Source organism: Solanum lycopersicum, chromosome 8 (genome assembly GCF_036512215.1).
Source record: "Solanum lycopersicum chromosome 8, SLM_r2.1".
In the NCBI taxonomy this organism is placed as follows: Eukaryota; Viridiplantae; Streptophyta; class Magnoliopsida; order Solanales; family Solanaceae; genus Solanum; species Solanum lycopersicum.
In genome coordinates, this window is record NC_090807.1 from 66,656,992 (window position 1) to 66,676,971 (window position 19,980).

General features: G+C 33.0%; 2 protein-coding genes across 5 annotated transcripts; both read left to right on the forward strand.

Moving 5' to 3' along the window:
• The first annotated feature begins 246 nt into the window (after window positions 1-246).
• BL3 (bell-like homeodomain protein 3) lies at window positions 247-5,272 on the forward strand. Of its 3 annotated transcripts, none has more exons than XM_069287626.1 (5): window positions 247-1,344; window positions 1,626-2,554; window positions 2,910-3,301; window positions 3,971-4,031; window positions 4,430-5,272. In XM_069287626.1, exons 2-5 carry the CDS (start codon window positions 1,685-1,687, stop codon window positions 5,039-5,041), a joined length of 1,935 nt encoding a protein of 644 aa, XP_069143727.1. In that variant the 5' UTR covers window positions 247-1,344; window positions 1,626-1,684; the 3' UTR covers window positions 5,042-5,272. The 3 variants fall into 3 exon arrangements, with proteins under 3 accessions (XP_069143727.1, XP_069143726.1, NP_001266274.1); XM_069287625.1 differs by having other exon boundaries at window positions 426-837; NM_001279345.1 differs by lacking the exon at window positions 247-1,344 and having other exon boundaries at window positions 1,745-2,554; window positions 4,430-5,041.
• Window positions 5,273-8,337: 3,065 nt separating this feature from the next.
• LOC101249393 (golgin candidate 6) lies at window positions 8,338-18,971 on the forward strand. 2 transcript variants are annotated; one of them, XM_010327085.4, is made up of 20 exons: window positions 8,338-8,552; window positions 8,840-8,896; window positions 9,190-9,242; window positions 10,132-10,259; window positions 10,357-10,409; window positions 11,926-12,072; window positions 12,160-12,233; window positions 12,317-12,386; window positions 12,455-12,508; window positions 12,611-12,706; window positions 13,182-13,232; window positions 13,313-13,399; window positions 13,511-13,624; window positions 13,717-13,788; window positions 14,070-14,255; window positions 14,448-14,551; window positions 14,783-14,831; window positions 15,823-15,888; window positions 16,467-17,228; window positions 18,248-18,971. In XM_010327085.4, exons 2-20 carry the CDS (start codon window positions 8,873-8,875, stop codon window positions 18,785-18,787), a joined length of 2,730 nt encoding a protein of 909 aa, XP_010325387.1. In that variant the 5' UTR covers window positions 8,338-8,552; window positions 8,840-8,872; the 3' UTR covers window positions 18,788-18,971. The 2 variants fall into 2 exon arrangements, with proteins under 2 accessions (XP_010325387.1, XP_004245575.1); XM_004245527.4 differs by having other exon boundaries at window positions 8,551-8,662.
• Window positions 18,972-19,980: the final 1,009 nt, after the last annotated feature.

A 19,980-nucleotide genomic window follows, 5' to 3' on the forward strand; every position in this document is an offset into this window, starting at 1 on the left:
AAACTATGTGAATTTTGATCGATAGTTTTAAATATATATATTTATATTGATACGAGATGAATTGTAATTTATAGTGTTTTTCGTACTGTGTATCTAAATGTTACTTTTATAGTATTTATCAGTTGACCGAATCCAATTTTATAAGCTATAAAATTTGTCAATTTTACTCTTGAAATGAAAAATTGACACATACTTTGAGACAGAAAATGTATTATTAGAAGTAAACTGAAAAAATAAAAGTGTCAATTAAAGAATACTAGTATAACTTACCACAACAATAGTATAGCTAAATGAGGGTACAAGTAGAAATGTTGCTTCTGATAGACACTATTAGACTCGAGAAAAAAATATTTCACCAACGGTCGGAATACTAGAATAATGACTTAGATTATATATTGAAGACGGGGTGGGAACAAATTATTTTCATTAGACTCTACTAATAGGATTATATCGAATATGTTATTGTCGTTGATTGAATTCAATTTTAATTAATTTAAGGATTAATTATTGAAGAGGGAGAGGGGTATTTTTTTTAATTTGATTTGATTTTCTTCCTAGGAAGTCTATTTTGTACGTATTGATTATCTTGTTTTGCATGAGAGAGAGAAAGTAAGAGCAAAAAAGCATATATCAATGAAAAAACATGGTTTACAAGTCATCATCACACACCCCCTTAGGCCTCTCTCTCTCTCTCTCCTTAACCTCTGGAAAATCCATAATGTTTTCTCCTTCATCTGATTTTCATCATCCTCACTAATTTCTAAGGATGTTTTTTTTCATTGTACACCATGTTTCTTGTTTTGTTTGAGAAAAAAAACAACACAGAGAAAAAAAAAGGTTCATTTCTTGATCTTCCCTTTTCTTTTCTTGTTTTGATGTTTTATGTGCAAAAACAAGTTGGTAGTGAGTAAAAATTCAATCTTTTTGTTTAATAAAGGATGGTAACTAAAAAACCCTTTTAGTTTTTAGTTCATTTGATCTTCTTCTTTTTCTTTTTTTTTTTTTTTGCCTTTTGTTCTCTTATTTTGAAGTTTTAACTAATCTACAAGCATTTGGGTGTGTAAAAATTCAATCTTTTTGTTGGAGAAAAGATAACTTCTAATTCATTTGATCATTTTTTAAAACTTTTGTTTTCTTGTTTTGAAGGTTTTACTAGTCATCTATGTTGGTATATAAGCATTTGAGTGAGTAAAAATTCAATCTTTTTGTTGAAAAAAGGTTAACTTTGATAGTAACTAAAAACCCCTTTAAGTTTTTAGTTCATTTGATCTATTCTTTACCTTTTGTTTTCTTGTTTTGATGTTTTTAACTAGTGGAAATATTCAATCTTTTGGTTAAAAAAAGGTAAGTAAAAACCCCTTTTAGTTTTTAGTTCACTTGATGTTTTATTTTTTACCTTATGTTTTCTTGCTTTGAAGTTTTTAACTAGTCATCTATGTTGGTACAAACACTTGAGTAAGTAAAAATTCAATCTTTTTTGTTCAAAAAAGGTAAAAAAATTATTTCTAGTTCACTTGATCTTTGCCTTTTGATGTTCTTCACTCTACTTATGATGTTTTTTTACCATTTTTGGGTTGTTTTAATAAAAGATATGCAGATCTTGATGGGATTTTTGTTTGTTGCAGAATCATGAAAGTACTTAAAGAGTTATAAAGCTGAGATCTTTATATGTATATATAGCTAGATGGCTAGTCATCATCAAGAAAGTATTATTCGCGAAGAGATTAAACCAAGATCATCATCAATGGTTACTAGTACTGGTTATTGGTTTTCATCAGATACAAATAATCAAAATCCAACACCACATAACAATATTGTGAATCATCAGTTGCAAAACTTTGAAACAAATCCAGATTTGTACAATTTGAGTAGTAGTACTACTTCTAGTATGGATCAAATGATGATAGGGTTTCCACCAAACAACAATAATCCTCATCATGTGTTGTGGAAAGGTAATTTTCCTAACAAGATCAATGGTGTTGTTGTTGATGATGATGATGATGATCACGGTCCTTCGTCTTCTAAGAACATTAGTGAACAATTTTATCAACATGAAACTATGTTGGCAACAACAACAACTAGTCATCAAGATTCATGGCATCATGATAATAACAGGACATTACTTGTTGATGATCCATCTATGAGATGTGTTTTCCCTTGTGAAGGAAATGAAAGGCCAAGTCAAGGACTTTCATTATCTCTTTGTTCATCAAATCCATCAAGTATTGGTTTACAATCTTTTGAGCTTAGACATCAAGATTTGCAACAAGGACTAATACATGATGGATTTTTGGGTAAATCTACAAGTATACAACAAGGGTATTTTCATCATTATCATCAAGTTAGGGACTCCAAATATCTAGGTCCAGCTCAGGAGTTGCTCAGTGAGTTCTGTAGTCTTGGAATAAAGAAGAATAATGATCATTCTTCTTCAAAACTACTTCTAAAGCAACATGACACTACTGCTACTACTTCAAAAAAGCAACTTTTACAGTCTCTTGACCTTTTGGAACTTCAAAAAAGAAAAACAAAATTGCTTCAAATGCTTGAAGAGGTATATCATATATATATATATATTCTTTCAATCCTTTTTTCTTTTTAACATGAAATTGTTGAAAAAAAGTTCTTTTTTTAATTGTTCAAAATCTTGGTGAACTAATTTTGAGGCTGAATATGCCCTTTTCCATTAATTGCCCACATGGTGACAATTTCACTATTCCATTAATTCTCTATAACCCTTTTCTCCTTTTTTCATCACACTATCGGAAACAACCTCTCTGCCTCCCGAGGTAAAGGTCTATACAGTACTCTACTCTATCCTTTCCAGACCCTACTTTTTACGTATGTTGTTGTTGTTATTCATACTTCACTAGGCAAAAAAGATTCAATTTTTTTTGGATTATGTGTAGGTGGATAGAAGGTACAAGCATTATTGTGATCAAATGAAGGGTGTTGTATCATCATTTGAAGCAGTGGCTGGAAATGGAGCAGCAACAGTTTACTCAGCCTTAGCATCAAGAGCTATGTCAAGGCATTTTAGATGTTTAAGAGATGGTATTGTGGCACAAATTAAGGCCACAAAAATGGCTATGGGAGAAAAGGACAGTACTACTACTCTTATTCCTGGCTCAACAAGAGGTGAAACACCAAGACTCAGACTTCTTGATCAAACTTTAAGGCAACAAAAGGCTTTCCAACAAATGAATATGATGGAGACTCATCCTTGGAGACCGCAACGCGGTCTCCCGGAAAGATCAGTCTCCGTCCTCCGCGCGTGGCTCTTTGAACACTTTCTCCACCCGTAAGTCCGATCTCAAAATTTAAATTTGATGAATTCAACTTACCTTTTAAAACTTATGGTATGTCACTATATTGTTTTGGTTAAATATAAATTATGTATATTTTTTTTATATTATACATTTGAACTTGTCTAGTTCTCTTGCTAAGTATTGTATTTGTTTTATTACTTGAGTCGAGAGTTTATCATAATAGTATCTTACCTGATCATAAGGTTGTGGTAAAATTGTATACATACTATCCTTCCTAGACTCTGCTTGTGTATTACACTGAATATGTTATTATAAATATTGTGTATTATGTATTTGAACGTTATTATTTTAAGTGATAGATTATTATTAAAAAAAAATTATTTTTTTATTTTAAAAAAGAAGAAAATAATATAACCCCACTTGTAGTTGTAGTACCAAGGATCTTTCTATGGGCCATCAATCATTGTTCACAAAAATAGCTAAATATTTTGGGAGTTGCTCTCAATTTGTTGTTACAGTAACTCCTTTTCCTTTTTCCTTTGTCGGTTTTAACTATACTATATATCATAACTACTCTGACTATAGAATTTTTGTTGATTTTATTTTGTTACATAACATAGAAAGTACAACATATGTTATTATAAACTATAGTATAAGTACAATTTATATTTACTTTCTTTATGGAAAATATATTCTTGCAGGTACCCAAGTGATGTTGATAAACACATTTTAGCTCGCCAAACTGGTCTTTCAAGAAGCCAGGCATGTCCTTTTCTCCACCATAACATATTAATGATATAGGTGTAACATCGAGTTTACGTTATATGCACTGACAAAGTGATAATATAAAAAAGAATTACATTATCGACCAGTTAATTATCATTTTTATCATGCTACACACTTCTAGTTATCATCATTGATATAAATGTAGAGTTTAAGTTATATGCACTAACAGTGACAGAATTATTATGAGCATTTTGACATATTATAAAAGATTGTGTTCAGTTTGTACTTATAGTCATCTTTTAAGTGATCTGGTAATGTAGATTTTTATCGCCACTCATACTCTTTACTAGTACATATAGTATAATTGTTTATATTGTCAGTATATATAACTTTGATGTGATGCACGTAAGATTGAATGTATTTTTGTTGGGCAGGTGTCTAATTGGTTCATTAATGCAAGGGTAAGGCTATGGAAGCCAATGGTGGAAGAAATGTACTTAGAAGAAACAAAAGAAGAAGAAGAAGAAAATGTTGGATCTCAAGATGGATCAAAAGCCCTAATTGATGAGATGACAATTAATAACCATCAATCATCACACATTGATCAAAAGCCAAATCTTGTAAGAATTGAGTCTGAATGCATATCTTCCATCATAAATCATCACCCTCATGATAAAAATGATCAAAACTATGGAGTTATTAGAGGTGGAGATCAATCGTTTGGCGCGATTGAGCTAGATTTTTCAACAAATATTGCTTATGCTACTAATGGTAGTGATCATCACCATCATCATCATGGTGGTGGTGGTGGAAGTGGGGGTGTTTCTTTAACATTGGGATTACAACAACATGGTGGATCATCAATGGGGTTAACTACATTTTCATCACAACCCTCTCATCATAATCATAATCATCAAAGTTCACTTTTTTATCCAAGAGATGATCATGATCAAGTTCAATATTCATCACTTTTGGATAGTGAAAATCAGAATTTGCCATATAGGAACTTGATGGGAGCACAACTTCTTCATGATTTGGCTGGTTAAAAAAAAAAGTGATCATATTCTTCATTTTGGACCTTATTATATACTCTAATTTTATTATATATTGGTGATGAATCATATCATGATAGGTGGATGGATATTATAAGTAGTAATAGCTAGTAGTTGCAACAATATATGGGGTATATATAGATAATTAAATGAAGTGATTTTGAATCATACAATTATTGAAAATTCTACATTTTGGAATTTCATTTTAGGTATTTTGGGTGATGATGACATGAATTTTGTTTCTATAGTTGGTAATTCTTGTGATAGTTTTTGGTGATTTTGTTATGCATCCAAATAATTGCCATGTGATTGAAACAAATATTAGTATATTCATATTTTGCAATTTGAAAAAAAAAATACAATTAGTATTAATCTGAGTTGATATATACTTATCTATCGAAAACAATCTTTCTGTTATGTGTATGTTTTACCTTTTTTCAAATTCGACTCGTGAAATTATTTGTTGTTGTTGTTCCCTCTCTTGTGTTTGAGATACTTAAGTGATGGAATCACGTGTGGTTGTAATAACTCAAATGAGAAAAAAACAATTTTAATTTTGTTTTCTGGGATTGGTACAAGAAGAATTAAATTAAGCTGCAAAATTAGTTAGCCTCTCAATTATCAAGATTAAGACCATCCAACAGAAACTGGAAAAAAAAGGCATTATTAATTATTTCATAATTGCACGTATAGTCCATGAATAATATCAAAAAAAAAAAAATCATTTTTCCAATTATCATGAATTCTTTTACGTAAAAGTGCTTAGAAAATTAAAAATACTTTTATTCGTGTGACGCTAATGATAGAGGATAAATCTAAAAGAAGGACATGTTAGATTTGAGATTTTTGTAAGAAGTTGTGCATGTTACCTTAGACGAATGCTATCACGATAGAAAAAAATGAAGAGTTTTATAAAGTATGTCACATGATACATGAAGACGTATGTTATCGCGGTAATATTTAAAAGACAAATCATAAGCTTTAATTTGATGGCCCAAAACGAACAATACGTAACATGAACTTTGATCAATTGAAAGAGCTTAATCAATGTCTTTTCTCTTTATTGTTAGCTTAAGATTATAGTAATTTTTAGTTAATTTTCAATAATTTATAAGTATATATTGTTTTATGTTATAATATAGCTAGAGCTTATTGCTAAATGAAATATATATATAACTTGCTTATACTATAGGACATGCATGTGAGTTTGATCAATCAAAACTATATATCAACAAAATTCTATTTATCATTTCTTTCTTTTTGTTTTTTCGATAATCATAGTGTTTGAGTTAGCTTCGTGCATACCTCGACTAATTTCTAGATATTAGATTTATAACAAATAGAAAGAAATTACTTACTGTATTTTTGTTCAGGCTAAAAAATTTCCTTTTAATTAATTAGTTACATATATTCTATGGTATCTTATTTACTTCTTTTGTGAAATATTGTGTCCATAGCTGAATTAAATAAAATAGTAAATGGCTGGTAGTTGGAGTTTAGACTGCACATGTAAATATTCTATTTTCAGAAACATTATGTTCATTGCTTTCTTTCTGTTTCTATAGTTTGTTTTAGATACTTCCATTTTTAGGTATCTTTTTCTTTAAAATAAAAAACATACGGCCAGAAATATTTATCATGTTGCGCTTATTGAAAGTTAATTTGATTAACTTTTTTAAAGATAAATTAGATCACATTAATTTGATATTAGAAACAAAAAAAATTAGATATTCTAAAACTATATGAAAAGTACTATAAATTACAATTTTTTCATATTAATATGATGAAAAAATACATCTTAAAATGTTAGTCAAAGTTTTTATAGTTTGACTCTAAAAATAAAAACCATGACAAACAATACTGAACGAATGGAGTATTTTTTTGAAATATACATTGACTTGCATGAGGTAATTGTACTATAAAAACAAGAATTAGTGACAATTTTTTGATGACACTGTAGTTTATTTGGTAGTTTCTCCTTTTATTATTGTTATCGATATTTTTTATGATAGATAAATTAAAAATTACTTTGTTAAAATATTTCATAATCGTAATTAGCATGAAACACAAGTTAATTTGGTCTATTTTCAACAAGTAAATTTTTTCCATTTTCAACAATATGACACAAGACATTTACAAATTTGATGAAACCTTTTAGTTTATTTTACACTTAAAAAAGTGAAAAGAAAAAGTATAGGACAAAAAGAGTATAAAATTATAATAAAAGATATATAAACATGCAAGTTTGAATAAGAATCCTAAAGTGAAGTTTTCAAACAAATATTTCCAGCAATGAAATAACAATAATAAAACCTATTAACTTATTCAGAAACTGAAAATATATTCTGGTAAGTTAACTTAATTTTTCTAGTTTACTCCTAATAGTAAGATTTTATAGCTACAAGCTCGTATATTTAAGACCTAAGTCCAAAATATTTTAAAAATATTTCTTCGTTAAATTTTATATTTAGTCAAACTATTTCATATATAAACTGTGTAAACACCTTTATGTTAAGGGTGTCAATTGACACTCCTCCAAAATATTACATTATTTAGCTAGCTTAAAAACTTTATTTTGTGTACTTATAAAATATGTTGACTTCTTTTTGTTCATATTTTGACAATTTTTAATTAAATTTATGTGTTGCCACTATATAGTTTATGGATTGACATGAGGATCGTGATTAACATTTGTATACACCTTCATTAAATATTTATAATAAGTGATCATGAACTCAATTATTATTATATATTAATTTAGGAGCATCATAAGAAATCAAAATTTCTAAATTCTATAAATTTTATTCATGATTAAGTTTTTCAGAAAATTATGCGGTTAAGCAAATTTATAGGACTTGGTTAGTCATCATAGCTATAGTTTGTTATAATTACCACTCACGACTAACATTATTAGTTAATCAAGTAAGTGGCCTGGGTCCTATTTTATATAATTAGCCACGTTTGTATAATTCACACATTTTTATAATTCACAACTAACAATTCTTCGTTTGATTTGTATTTGTATACGATGATTTGTATTTATATATGACGATGATTTTCTTTGGTTTTTTCAGTTTTATCACCATTACATTTAATATTTTTTTGTATAAATTTTAATATTTGTATAAACATGTAGTTTTCATATTTTGTATAATATAATTTGTATAACTGTTTAAAGTTCATATATTTATATTTGTATCAATTCGTTATTCGAGTTTTACCATAAATGTATAATTTCAAAATTTGTATTACTCAATTATATAAAGACACACAAATTATACAAATTAAACGAAATGTGAATTATATAAATTATTACCCTCTTTCGTTCGCCTCTCTTGGCTATATGCGAAAATTCTCCAAATTTTAATGCTGCAATGGCCCAAGTAAATACAGGCCCATTTCAAATCCAGTCCACACCCTTTTAACGTTTTGACCCGACCCTCTCTATTTCCGTCTCTTTCCCTCTTTCTTCACTTCTTCTCTGCGATCTCATCTTTTGTCTCAGGTAAATTCACAACACCATACTCTTTTTAAGCTTTTTCGTTATTCGTTTCTTTTATACAGAGAAAAGGGTGTTTTTTGAGCTTTGAATTGTTCCTTCTCGTTGATTTTTTGGTAAAGTCAATAGTCTTTTATTATAGTTTTGAATTTCATAGAAAAAATAATCGAAATTAATGTCAATTTCTGATGTATTTTTGATTTTTTTGCGAATTTGAGATTTGGGCTGACCCTAATGTTAGCTTTTGTTAATCGAGGGGATTTTTTTTGTTTTTTTTTGTTCATGTATTCCAGAACTTGAAGAATTGTTGATCAGCTTATAGAAGGATGGATTTAGTTGCGAAGTATCAGGTATTTTTGGTTTCCTAAAATGGGTGTTTTATATTTTCATGGAAAATGTATTATGTGTGGTTGATACTCGAGGGTGTGGCCTAGTGGTCAATGAGAGCATCATCAGGTGTGAGGTTCAAATCCTGGTACATGCTGCCGGTGGAATGTGAAATGTATCCCGTGGAACTAGTCGAGTTTGTTCAAGCTGGTATAGACACGGTGGTTATAAAAAATGATAGTGGGGATGGCTGATGATCAATGTTTTGATAATGTGTAACTAGGTGTGACTGAATGTGTTATGTTTTGTTTTGCAGGGTGTAGTTGGAAGGGTGTTTCGGAATGAAAACTCAGGTTCAAGTGAAGATAGGTAAGTTTTTTTTTTTAAAAAAATAATCTATTCCCGTATTGATAGCTCTAAGTGAATGTTGCTCGGACTTTTAAAATGTCAAACGGTTGCGGGTCGGATTCTCCAAAAGTAGTGTATTTTTGGATAATATGACACGGGTGCAGCATTGAATCGAAAGTGAAGAGTCTGTGCAACGTAGCAGCCTCTAACGAGATAAATTCCAACGTGTCCGTGCAACTTAGCTGTTTCTAATGAGATAAATTCCAATGTGCATTTATGAATTGCTGTTGTTTATGCGATGACCAATTGCTGCACCTGAAACCAAAAGTAACTACCAACTCAATTTCAAATAAGTTGACGCCAGCTATGGAATCCGTACTAGTTTGGATGATACTCAATTCAGTTGAAAAATTGGTATATAAGTGAGGAATGGTAAAGGGATGGACCCATCATCCTTCAAGTTCAAGTTGTTGCGCTCATTTTCGAGGAATTCTCTGTTACCAAGAAAAAACCTTTTAAAACTAATAACCTTACACAGAGAAGTATTGACATAGACGATCCACTTCCTGGAAGGAAACTCCAGTCTGTATTTATTCACGGTGAATTCAGAAAAATACTTTTATTTAATCATATTTCCTGGTGGATTAAGTGTTTGTAACATCCATCAAATGTGAGCCCTTGGCACAGTATTTATATTTTTGGTATGGTTAGAAGAAACGTCTTCTTTCTAGAATTGGGAAATGTTTAAGACATTATAATCCTTGAAATTAATTTTTTCCCTTAGATTGTCCAGCTGTTATCTTGTGCTGCTATTTGCTTTTTTCTGTTAGGACAACACAATTTCTATGTGGCAATCTAGTCCAACTTGTCCAGCATGTTAATTAATCTAGTTTTTTGTCTTCACCAATAGCTATGTCGAACGCTTGCTTGACCGGATTAGCAATGGTGTGCTGGCTGAGGATAGGAGAGCTGCTATGCTCGAACTTCAGTCTGTTGTCTCTGAAAGTCGTGCTGGACAAATGGCCTTTGGAGCTATGGGTTAAGTGTTTATATCTTGTTATCTGCACGCGAAGTCTGTTCCTATTTTCCTTCACCGTCATTTATGAAATTTATCTAAATCTTTTATTTCTTGCAGGATTCCCTGTGATATTGAGCGTCTTAAAGGAGGAGCGTGATGATTTTGAGATGGTACAATTGCTTTGTTGCCAATTTTAACATCAGTGGGGCTTATGCATTCTGTGTATTATTGGCATGAAAGTTCAAGCTATATGTTTGTAGAATATCTTGTATTTTCATGATGTTTGGTATATAGTGCTAGCTAATTGGATACTTTATTGCTTGTGTGGTACCAATGATCGCTGTAAATTTGACTACTTGTGGATACATGTCTCTTTACTTGTTCTAAAAGGCGTAAAACATGGCACATATTGATTTATGCACTGGCTGTTATGTAAGATCTTTCCTTTTTCCCCTTTCATTTTTTTTAAAAAAAGAATTACTACTTATATTGGGCTTTGTTTTAAAGAGACTAACCAGAGGAAGGGGGTCTTTTGAGAACTACAGTTTCTCTTTTTTCTTTTTTTGGAAAAGGTAACATAAGTTGTGTGTGTGTGTGTATATATATATAAACAGACTGCAACATGTGCAATCATCGTAATTACACTGTGGAGTACAGGAAGGATTCCAATCCTTTGTCTTCTTGTAAGGATTCTAAAACATCAAAACAGATTCAAGATCTTCCAAGTACTCTTGTTTACACCAAAACTAGGAAAGGACTAGACAATTCAGGTTCTGTATAATACTGTGTTTAAATCTTCAGAGCACCTTTGGTTTCTTTCTTTCCAATTGTCCACCAAATAACTTAATTGAAAAAAGAAAAGTTGCCCACCAAATACAAGCTGGGACAATTCTCCATCTCTTTCCGGTTTAGGAGATTATGTTTCTGTTCCAACATGCTAGAACTTTAGGTATTCTCATTGGCATAGCCACATGATTTCCTTTATATTGTGATATATCTTTCATAGTTGATATGTTCTCTTAGAATGCATAAAGAGATGATTGATTATTTTTGCCTCCTCTCCCTACATTAGTGACATTTGGAGAATAATTGGTATCCCCTCTTGATAAGATTGTTATGTGTCAAGACTGCCTCTTCTGCCAACAGCCATGTAAAACAAGCAACTGTATGTGGAATTTCGACTTCCCATATCAGTTTCTAAGGCCAACAGCGATTCAGAGAAAGTACAGTTAAAATAATTTTCAAATTCCTAATTCTGTTGAGACCTTTGTCACTATTAGTCTGGAAATTTTTGTGTCATTGATCAAACTTTTTGGTCTTCTGCCAGTAAATAACAATTCTTGGTAGATACCATCTCAAAACTAAAAACTTTGTGCAATTATCTCTCAGCAGTGTCGGCTGAACCCTTCCTTTTGTCTTTTAAAGTTTGGGATTACAAGGTATTTACTGTTGAAAGATCTAATGTATTTTGTTGATCTCGTTGATCGTTGTATGAGAGAAGCTCTACCTTTTACTTTATCAAAAAATAAATACACAACAACTTTTTACTGAAAAGGTCTTCATTTTCCTTTGGTGGAAAATGATAAAAATCCTTCCCTTTTTTGTCAATTGATGTACGTTTTATGCAACATTATTACCTAAATCATCTGACTCAGTACTAAAAGTATTCATATTTGGTACTTGAAGGTCAGGGGGGCTCTGGAAACTCTTGTGGGCGCTTTATCTCCAATTGGTCATGCAAAAGGGCCTGCGAATGAGGTTCAGCCAACTTTGATGAATAGTGATTTGCTTTCTAGAGAAGTAGATAATATCTCTCTTCTCTTAAGTTTGTTGGTAAGCATGTGATTGCTATTATTCTTGGTTGTGTCTGTTGTATAGTCAGTAATCTCTTTGCAATTGGCTGATCTAATACTCTGGCAGTCAGAGGAGGATTTCTATGTACGATACTATACACTTCAACTTTTGACGGCCCTCCTAACTAATTCTCCACAAAGGTATGTATTACTTCCACTGCATATTGTTTCAAGTACGTTTTCAAGTCCAATTTGAGGAGACGAGATGCTTAAATAATATTCAGGTTACAGGAAGCTATTCTTAGCATTCCCCGTGGTATCACACGACTGATGGATATGCTTATGGATCGTGAGGTAGTGAAAATGATAAAATTATTATGCTCTTTGTCATTGTGGGGTTCTAACTTTGGCATGTCTTGAAGGTCATACGAAATGAGGCACTGTTACTTCTGACTTACTTGACCCGTGAGGCTGAAGTGAGTGCTGCTCCTTTCCTTGGTGGCTACCTCCCCTGTTCTAAATCTTCAAAATTAACTTACTTTGTGCCTAGAATTTGGCTTAACTCCTAAAATCTACAGGAAATTCAAAAAATTGTGGTCTTTGAAAGTGCTTTTGAAAAGATATTCAGCATTATTAAAGAAGAGGGAGGTTCAGAAGGAGGAGTTGTTGTGCAGGTTTGGACAAGTAATCTTAAGCTCAAGTCTATTTATTTTTTGTAGAATAGTAGAGATTCAAAGGTTTTGAACTTGTGTAGTCTGTCATTATCTTTCCTTTTTACCTTTATTGTTCATTATATCTGTGCATAACTTTCGTCTTGTTCTTACCTATATCTGGCATTCGTCACCATCATTTTTTATTATAAATATTTGTAATTCATGGTTTCTAGAAATTGCCTATATATGTGTGTTACAAGTGCACATGCTCCTGAGTTCCTAGAAAATGTGGGATAGTAGAACAACAACATACCCCATTTAATACCACAAATGGGGTTACCCCTACCTCGGGAGGCATTGGGAGGTAGAGAGATATCCAATAGATCCTCCCTCGGCTCAAGGAAAAGCATATCAAAGAAGATTATTTCTGATCACTGCATTGTTATTGAACATTTCTCTGAATCCCTTTGTTGCTTTTACTTTGGGAATTCTTCAGGACTGTCTTGAATTGCTGAACAATCTCCTGCGGAATAGTGCATCAAATCAGGTTTCTGCTTGGGTGCCTCCCCAATGTTCATTACTCATATAATTTTATTTTTCCTAGTACTTACTGTGAGTCTATTGCAGGTATTACTTAGAGAGACGATCGGGTTTGATCAGTTGCTATCAGTTCTGAAGCTGAGAGGGACAACCTACAAATTTACACAAGAGAAGGTTAAACCCATAATCCATTTATACAATTTATGTGCCGCTGATATGATTTTCTCATGTGCCTAAGCCTTACTGGTCTTTTCTCATTTCTTGGCCTTAAATGATTGCCAGTAGACAATAAATCTACTCAGTGTGCTAGAAACAATTAATTTGCTAATCATTGGCGGCCCAGAAACTGATCCTGGCAGAGATTCAAATAAGCTGACTAATAAAACAGTCTTAGTTCAGGTTTGTTCTTTCTTTCCATCAGTGTGAGAACTGCTTACGTTTGGATTATCGCATAACTTTCCTATTCCTAACTTATCTGATTGATATTATAGAAAAAGGTCTTGGACCATCTTTTCATGTTAGGAGTTGAAAGTCAATGGGCTCCAGTTCCAGTGCGTTGTGCGGTGAGTTGACCAGTTCTTGATGCCTTCTAGTATTTGACTTTCTTATCTAATTAATCAACTTTCATGGTTTCTTTCTGCGTTCTTAATAGATGAATAGGCAAAATTAAATTAAAAAAAGTATAAGGGAGTGAGGAGATATGCCGGTTACTATGACTATTCTACTTCGAGTTCCATCTACTTTTTAATGCAGTGAACATTTTTCAGTGTAGATGCTGCTATAGCTAGTTGATTCTTGTAACTCTCAAGTCTTTATCTTCAAAATGGCTTTTTGTCAATGTCAGGCACTTCATTGCATTGGTGATCTGATTGCGAATCACCCAAAGAATCTTGAAGAACTTGCAAGCAAAAGGCTCGGAGAGGAACCAGATTTAGAGCCTGCTTTGAATTCTGTTCTCCGGATACTTTTGCGCACTTCTAGTAAGCAAGAATTCATGGCAGCTGACTATATCTTTAAGAACTTCTGTCAGGTTAGCATCTTAACTGAGTTCTTGCTTAAATGGTTAGATATTTCAACCAGTTGTATGTTATGCTTGCAGAATGATGTTGGATATTGTTCGATAGAGCTTCCTTTAGTATCTTCTTTGTTGAGTCTTTAGTTGTGTGTTATGCTTTCTTGAATTGTGCCATTTTGTAAAGCATGTTCTATGTGATCGGTGCAGCAAAATCCAGATGGCCAGACAATGTTGGCATCTACTCTAATTCTGCAGCCACAGTCAATGATTCATGCCCCTGTTGAGGAGGATATTAACATGTCATTTGGAAGGTAATTTATGTTGTTGAATGTTTTTCCTATTTTTTCTTTTAGAGTATTCGAAATGTCTTCTAATTGATTTAAGTGTCCACTAATAACCTCGATCATCCCTTAAATACATGTAAACATTCAAAATAAAAAATAAAAAAGTGAAAGATAAAGAAAAGGAACACCTTAATTTGCTTCAATATGACCTTCACATCTCAGACCCCCATCTCTTTTTCTCTCTTTTTTTTGTGGCAGCATGCTTCTACATGGTCTTACCACAGGTGAAAATGAAGGTGATGTTGAGGTAATGTCATATGTTTTATTCACATTTTTGGTGGTTCTCTGAAAGTTAGATAGACAGTTTGTCATTGAAGAAGTTTCAAAATCCACTTTAATGCTTGTTACTGAAGAAGTTTCAAAATAGACACTTTAATGCTTGTTACTGAAGAAGTTTCAAAATAGACACTTCAATAACTTAATCAAGGGATTTCACTGGTATGATGTTGATATCTTTATAAGGATATTTTTTATTAAATCATGTGATGGGATATTTATTTATTATTTCAATCTTGATGTAATGTTTTCAAAGGCAACAAATTCATTTTCTCACCTCGACTAATTCCATGAGGCACCTGCTACCTGTCACTTTCCACCTTCAATAGGTATCAAGTAACTCTGTCCACCTAGGCTAGAATGAACGGGAAGAAATAACGTAGTGTCTTTGTCCCTGCTAGGATTTGAACCTAAGACCGCATGGTTCTTAGTCAATTTCATTAACCACTACCACTAGGCCCTCACCCTTGGGTAAAACATCCACTTTTCCAGGGATTTGAACCTAATACTGCATGGTTCTTAGCTAATTTCATTAACCACTACCACTATGCCCACACCCTTGGGTAAACGTCACTTTTTTTCGATTCCTGATTTCATCTTCCATGAGAATTAGAAAATTGTGTTAGAAGTGAAGATAGACCTTTTTTTTTTGAATCCATTATCATTTTACTCCGCTATCATTATTTCTGTGCTTGGTATATCTGATTTTCACGAGAGTATTGCACATTTTAGATTCTCTCCAAGCTTCAGATCACTTTTCCACGTTTATTCTGAAGAAAGAAAGCAAAATCCTTGTTTAAATTAGCTCTAAATATGTGTTGAATAATTGTCACAAAAGATTTTAAGTCTTGGTGCTTCCCCCTCAGTTGGGACATATCTATTGATTTAGGTATTGATTAGCATCTTTGAAGTGTTAAGTGTCATGTTGTCATTGACTCAGCATGGTAACTTTTAATATGCAGACTTGTTCTAGAGCTGCCAGTGTTCTTTCGCATGTCATCAAGGGTAATAACCAATGCAAGGAAAAGGTATGCTATGTTCTTCCCACCATCTAAAGATCTTAATCTGAGTGAAATATGTTTTTTATACACATGAACAAAAATATAATATTTTCATCTTGGAGTGGATAACCAATATTGGATTTCCTTTTCTTTGGGTGGGTTGGGGACGTGGATCTTGGTATTAGTAAAAACCTCTACGCATCAACAAAAATAAAATCATCTTGGAATGCTGTTGTCAATAGTTTCCTCAGCACCCTATAATGTTATTGTTGCTTTCAGTATTCGTGTGTGGTCTGAACTATTATGTTTGTGGAGCTAGGATTCATTTACGTTTTATAGATACAGCAAGATACACCTTATATTCAGGAGAACTGTCGTGCTGAACTGTGTTGCTGTTTCTGTGATAAGAATTGTAAGATAAAAAAGTTTTTTCTACCTTTTTCTTTTTTTGAGACAGTAACAACTTGTATTCTATTCCAAAACAAAAACCAGAACTTGCCACAATAAGTTACGGATTCCTAATTACAATTGTCTACCTTATTCTTTGTCTACCTTATTCTTTCGTCTACCTTATTCTTTGGTTATAACATATAAGTGAATTGCAGGTTCTGCAAATAGAACTTGAAGCACCTACTCCCATTTTAGGAAGGGCGGAGCCTTTGTTACACCGTATGGTGAAGTATCTGGCTCTTGCCTCTTCTATGAAAAGTAAAGATGGAAAATCAAGCACATCTGAGAATGTGTTTGTTCAGCCCATTATCCTGAAACTGCTAACTATTTGGCTTTCTGATTGTCCAAATGCGGTGCAATGCTTCCTGGATTCACGTCCTCATCTAACGTATTTGCTGGAGCTGGTCTCAAATCCTACCACAACTGTTTGCGTAAGGGGATTGGCTGCAGTACTATTAGGGGAATGTGTAATCTACAACAATAGCAATGCTAGTGGAAAGGATGCCTATAGCATAGTTGATGCCATAAGCCAAAAAGTTGGGCTCACGTCATACTTTTTAAAGTTTGACGAAATGCAGAAAAGCTCTCTTTTCACATCTGCTAAGCCATTTTTGCCACGTAAATCATTGACAAGATCATCCGCTGTCAGTATGTCTGAGATCGAAGATGGCGCAACTGAATCATCTGATCAGAAGAACGAGCATCCAATGCTTGCATCAGTATTTGATTCTCCATTCGTCTATTTTTTGAAGCGCTTAGAGGCTGATATTAGAGAAAAGATGGTAGAAGCTTACAGCAGCCCAAATAGCCAGGTGACTGTGGTACCAGCAGAACTGGAACAAAGGAGTGGAGAAAATGATGTTGACTATATCAAGCGGCTGAAGACTTTTGTGGAGAAGCAATGCCATGAGATACAGGTAGTAAAGACTTTTTGGATAAATTATGGTCCTAATGAAATGCACTTTGTCCATTTAGTACGGGCTTAGAATTATTTGCATCTCACCATTTTACACCTGAATATAGTTTTGCATGCACAGTTAGGGTTTCAGCTGCAGGACAAAATTAGTTATAAAACAAAGCTGGTGATACTTAATTCGCTTGAGAATTCTGCTTCAATAAAAACTTAATCTACTTGAGAAAAACTATGACAATTTTTTCTATAAATAATCCAGTCATCCTAATTCAATATGCTTGAAAACTGCAGCACGACAACTAAAAGCAGGTAAAGTATCTTCTTTTGATAAGTGTAGAAAGGTAAAGTTACTAGTTGGACCATCATTATAGGTGAAAATGAACCTCTACCACCTCAGTGAGTTGGTCTATTTTTATTCTGCATTTATGTGAGTATATTTTACCTGTCTGATTCCTGAGTGGTATAATTCTTTTTATACCTTCTACTTGAACTATGAGCCTCTTTGGAGTCTGTACTGTTTAAAATTTCTGGCTCCTCCACTCATAAACCATTGTATTAAATTTGCAAAATGAATGCTAGGAGGATGAGGAGGTCAATGATTCGGGTAGAAGGCTAGTAGTAAGTAGTTCTGTATCTGATCTCTGTGCCTAGTAATACTAGTATTATTTTCGGTATTTTACTACTTCTGTATTTCTCACTATTGAGGGTCTTTTGGGAACAGCCTCTCTACCTGACAAGGCAGAGGTAAGGTTTGCGTACATACTTGGCATGTTATTGAATGCTAGTCATATTGCTTAAAGTTTCTGAATCTTAGCCAAGTAATTTGCTCTCTTATACTTTGAAAAGTTCCTATCTACCCATCCTACAGTGCAACCGGGTAGCCAAAAACTAGGATTCATACTACAAACAGCTTCCTCTGCGTTTTCTGCATAGCGAGGATGCATGTTTACATCCCTCCTTTACTTTTGTTTCATACCTTTTCTTTTCTGACAATATTCGCCTGCTCTGTTTTATGCCAAATAGAACCTTTTGAGTCGGAATGCCACTTTGGCGGAGGATCTGGCCAGAACTGGTGGGAACAACTCATCCTCGCTTGAGCGCAAAGTAAGTGGGGGTTCAGACAGAGTTCAACTGGAGACTATGCGTAGAGATCTTCAAGAGGCTTCTCAACGTATAGAAACGCTAAAGGCAGATAAAGCCAAGGCTGAATCGGAAGCTTCAACATACAAAAACTTAGCTGGAAAGACGGAATCTGATCTTAAAAGCTTGTCCGATGCATACAACAGTCTGGAACAAGCCAACTACCGACTAGAAAAAGAAGTTGAGGCTTTGAAGAGTGGAGACATCGAGGCGTTAAAGGAAGAAGCAAGGGAAGAAGCTCTGAAGGAGAGTGAAGCTGAATTGAGTGATTTGCTCGTGTGCCTCGGACAAGAACAAAGCAAAGTTGAGAAACTTAGCAGTAGACTGAGAGAGCTAGGTGAAGATGTAGATACATTGCTGGAAGGTATAGGTGATGATGCTGGTGCTGATGATGCTGATGAAGATGAAGAAGAAGAAGATTAGTTTTACTGGTGTTTTCTTTCTCAAGTATATTCATTTCATTGTATTTCTTCTTAGTTTTTCTCTACCCTACCCCCACCCCCACCCCCTACCCCCCTTGTGGTGCATACATTGTACATTGTAAAAATTTCACAATACTAACTTTGTTTATGCTTGAACTAAGTATGTAAACCATCTTCTTGCTTTATACTCTGGTAGGTTACTTTTAATTGCCTAACAACAAAGGATACCCCAGTGAAATTTCACTTTATGGTTCTATGCTGGGTTGAGTCTACGTAGATCTTACCACTATCTCCTGGAGATAGAGAGGTTGTTTTAAACTCGTCTGTCTAAAATTTCAGTCATCTAAATGAGGCACAACAAAGTAGGGTCAAGGGTGTTTGGAAGCAAAAACATTAGGTGATATTTTTTTCATTTATCCAAGTTTTATTGCATCGAGTTATCTGATACATGTGTTGGCAAGAGCCGAAAGTTTGTAGGGAATTAGGTGGAATAATCCATTCAAATGTCGGAAATTACATAAAACATAAAGAATTCATTAAGATTGGAACCTCGTGAATTGTTTCTAGGTTTTGAACTTGCAAGAAATATAAAAATAAATATTTCCAAATATAATAGTTATACATTTCGATCCAACAAGGCTGTTACTAACAAAGTTGACTAAAAAAATTTCTCCCTCCGTTTATTTTATTTGACTGGCACACTAAAAATAGATGTTTTTATTTTACTAAATCTATTGCAGTTAATCGAAAGAGTTATATTACAACTTTTTACCATACTACTCTTTGTATAGTAGTCGTTAAATTTAGAGTTTTAAAACATGAGTAATAAAGTTAATTTAATCAAATATACTTTTAACAAAAAATTTCTTTCATGTCAATTTATACGAGTCGAATAATAGAGTATTTAGAAACTGTGGAGAATAAACCGAGTTCAATGTTGTGTGTTTATAACATACAGAAAAAAAACGAACAAGGTTGTGGTAGAATAATAAGTATTCTTTCATCTTTAACCAGAGGTCTCGAGTTTGAGTCCTCTGGGTACAAAGTCGCCTTTGTTAGATAGCATTTTACATTTCAATATAGAACTTTCAAGAGTGAATCGAATTGAAATTTAATTAAACTCTAATGTAAATTCTGAACATCGAGTAAAAAACGAAAAGAAATAACATGAAAGAAAAAAATGATATGAGTAAT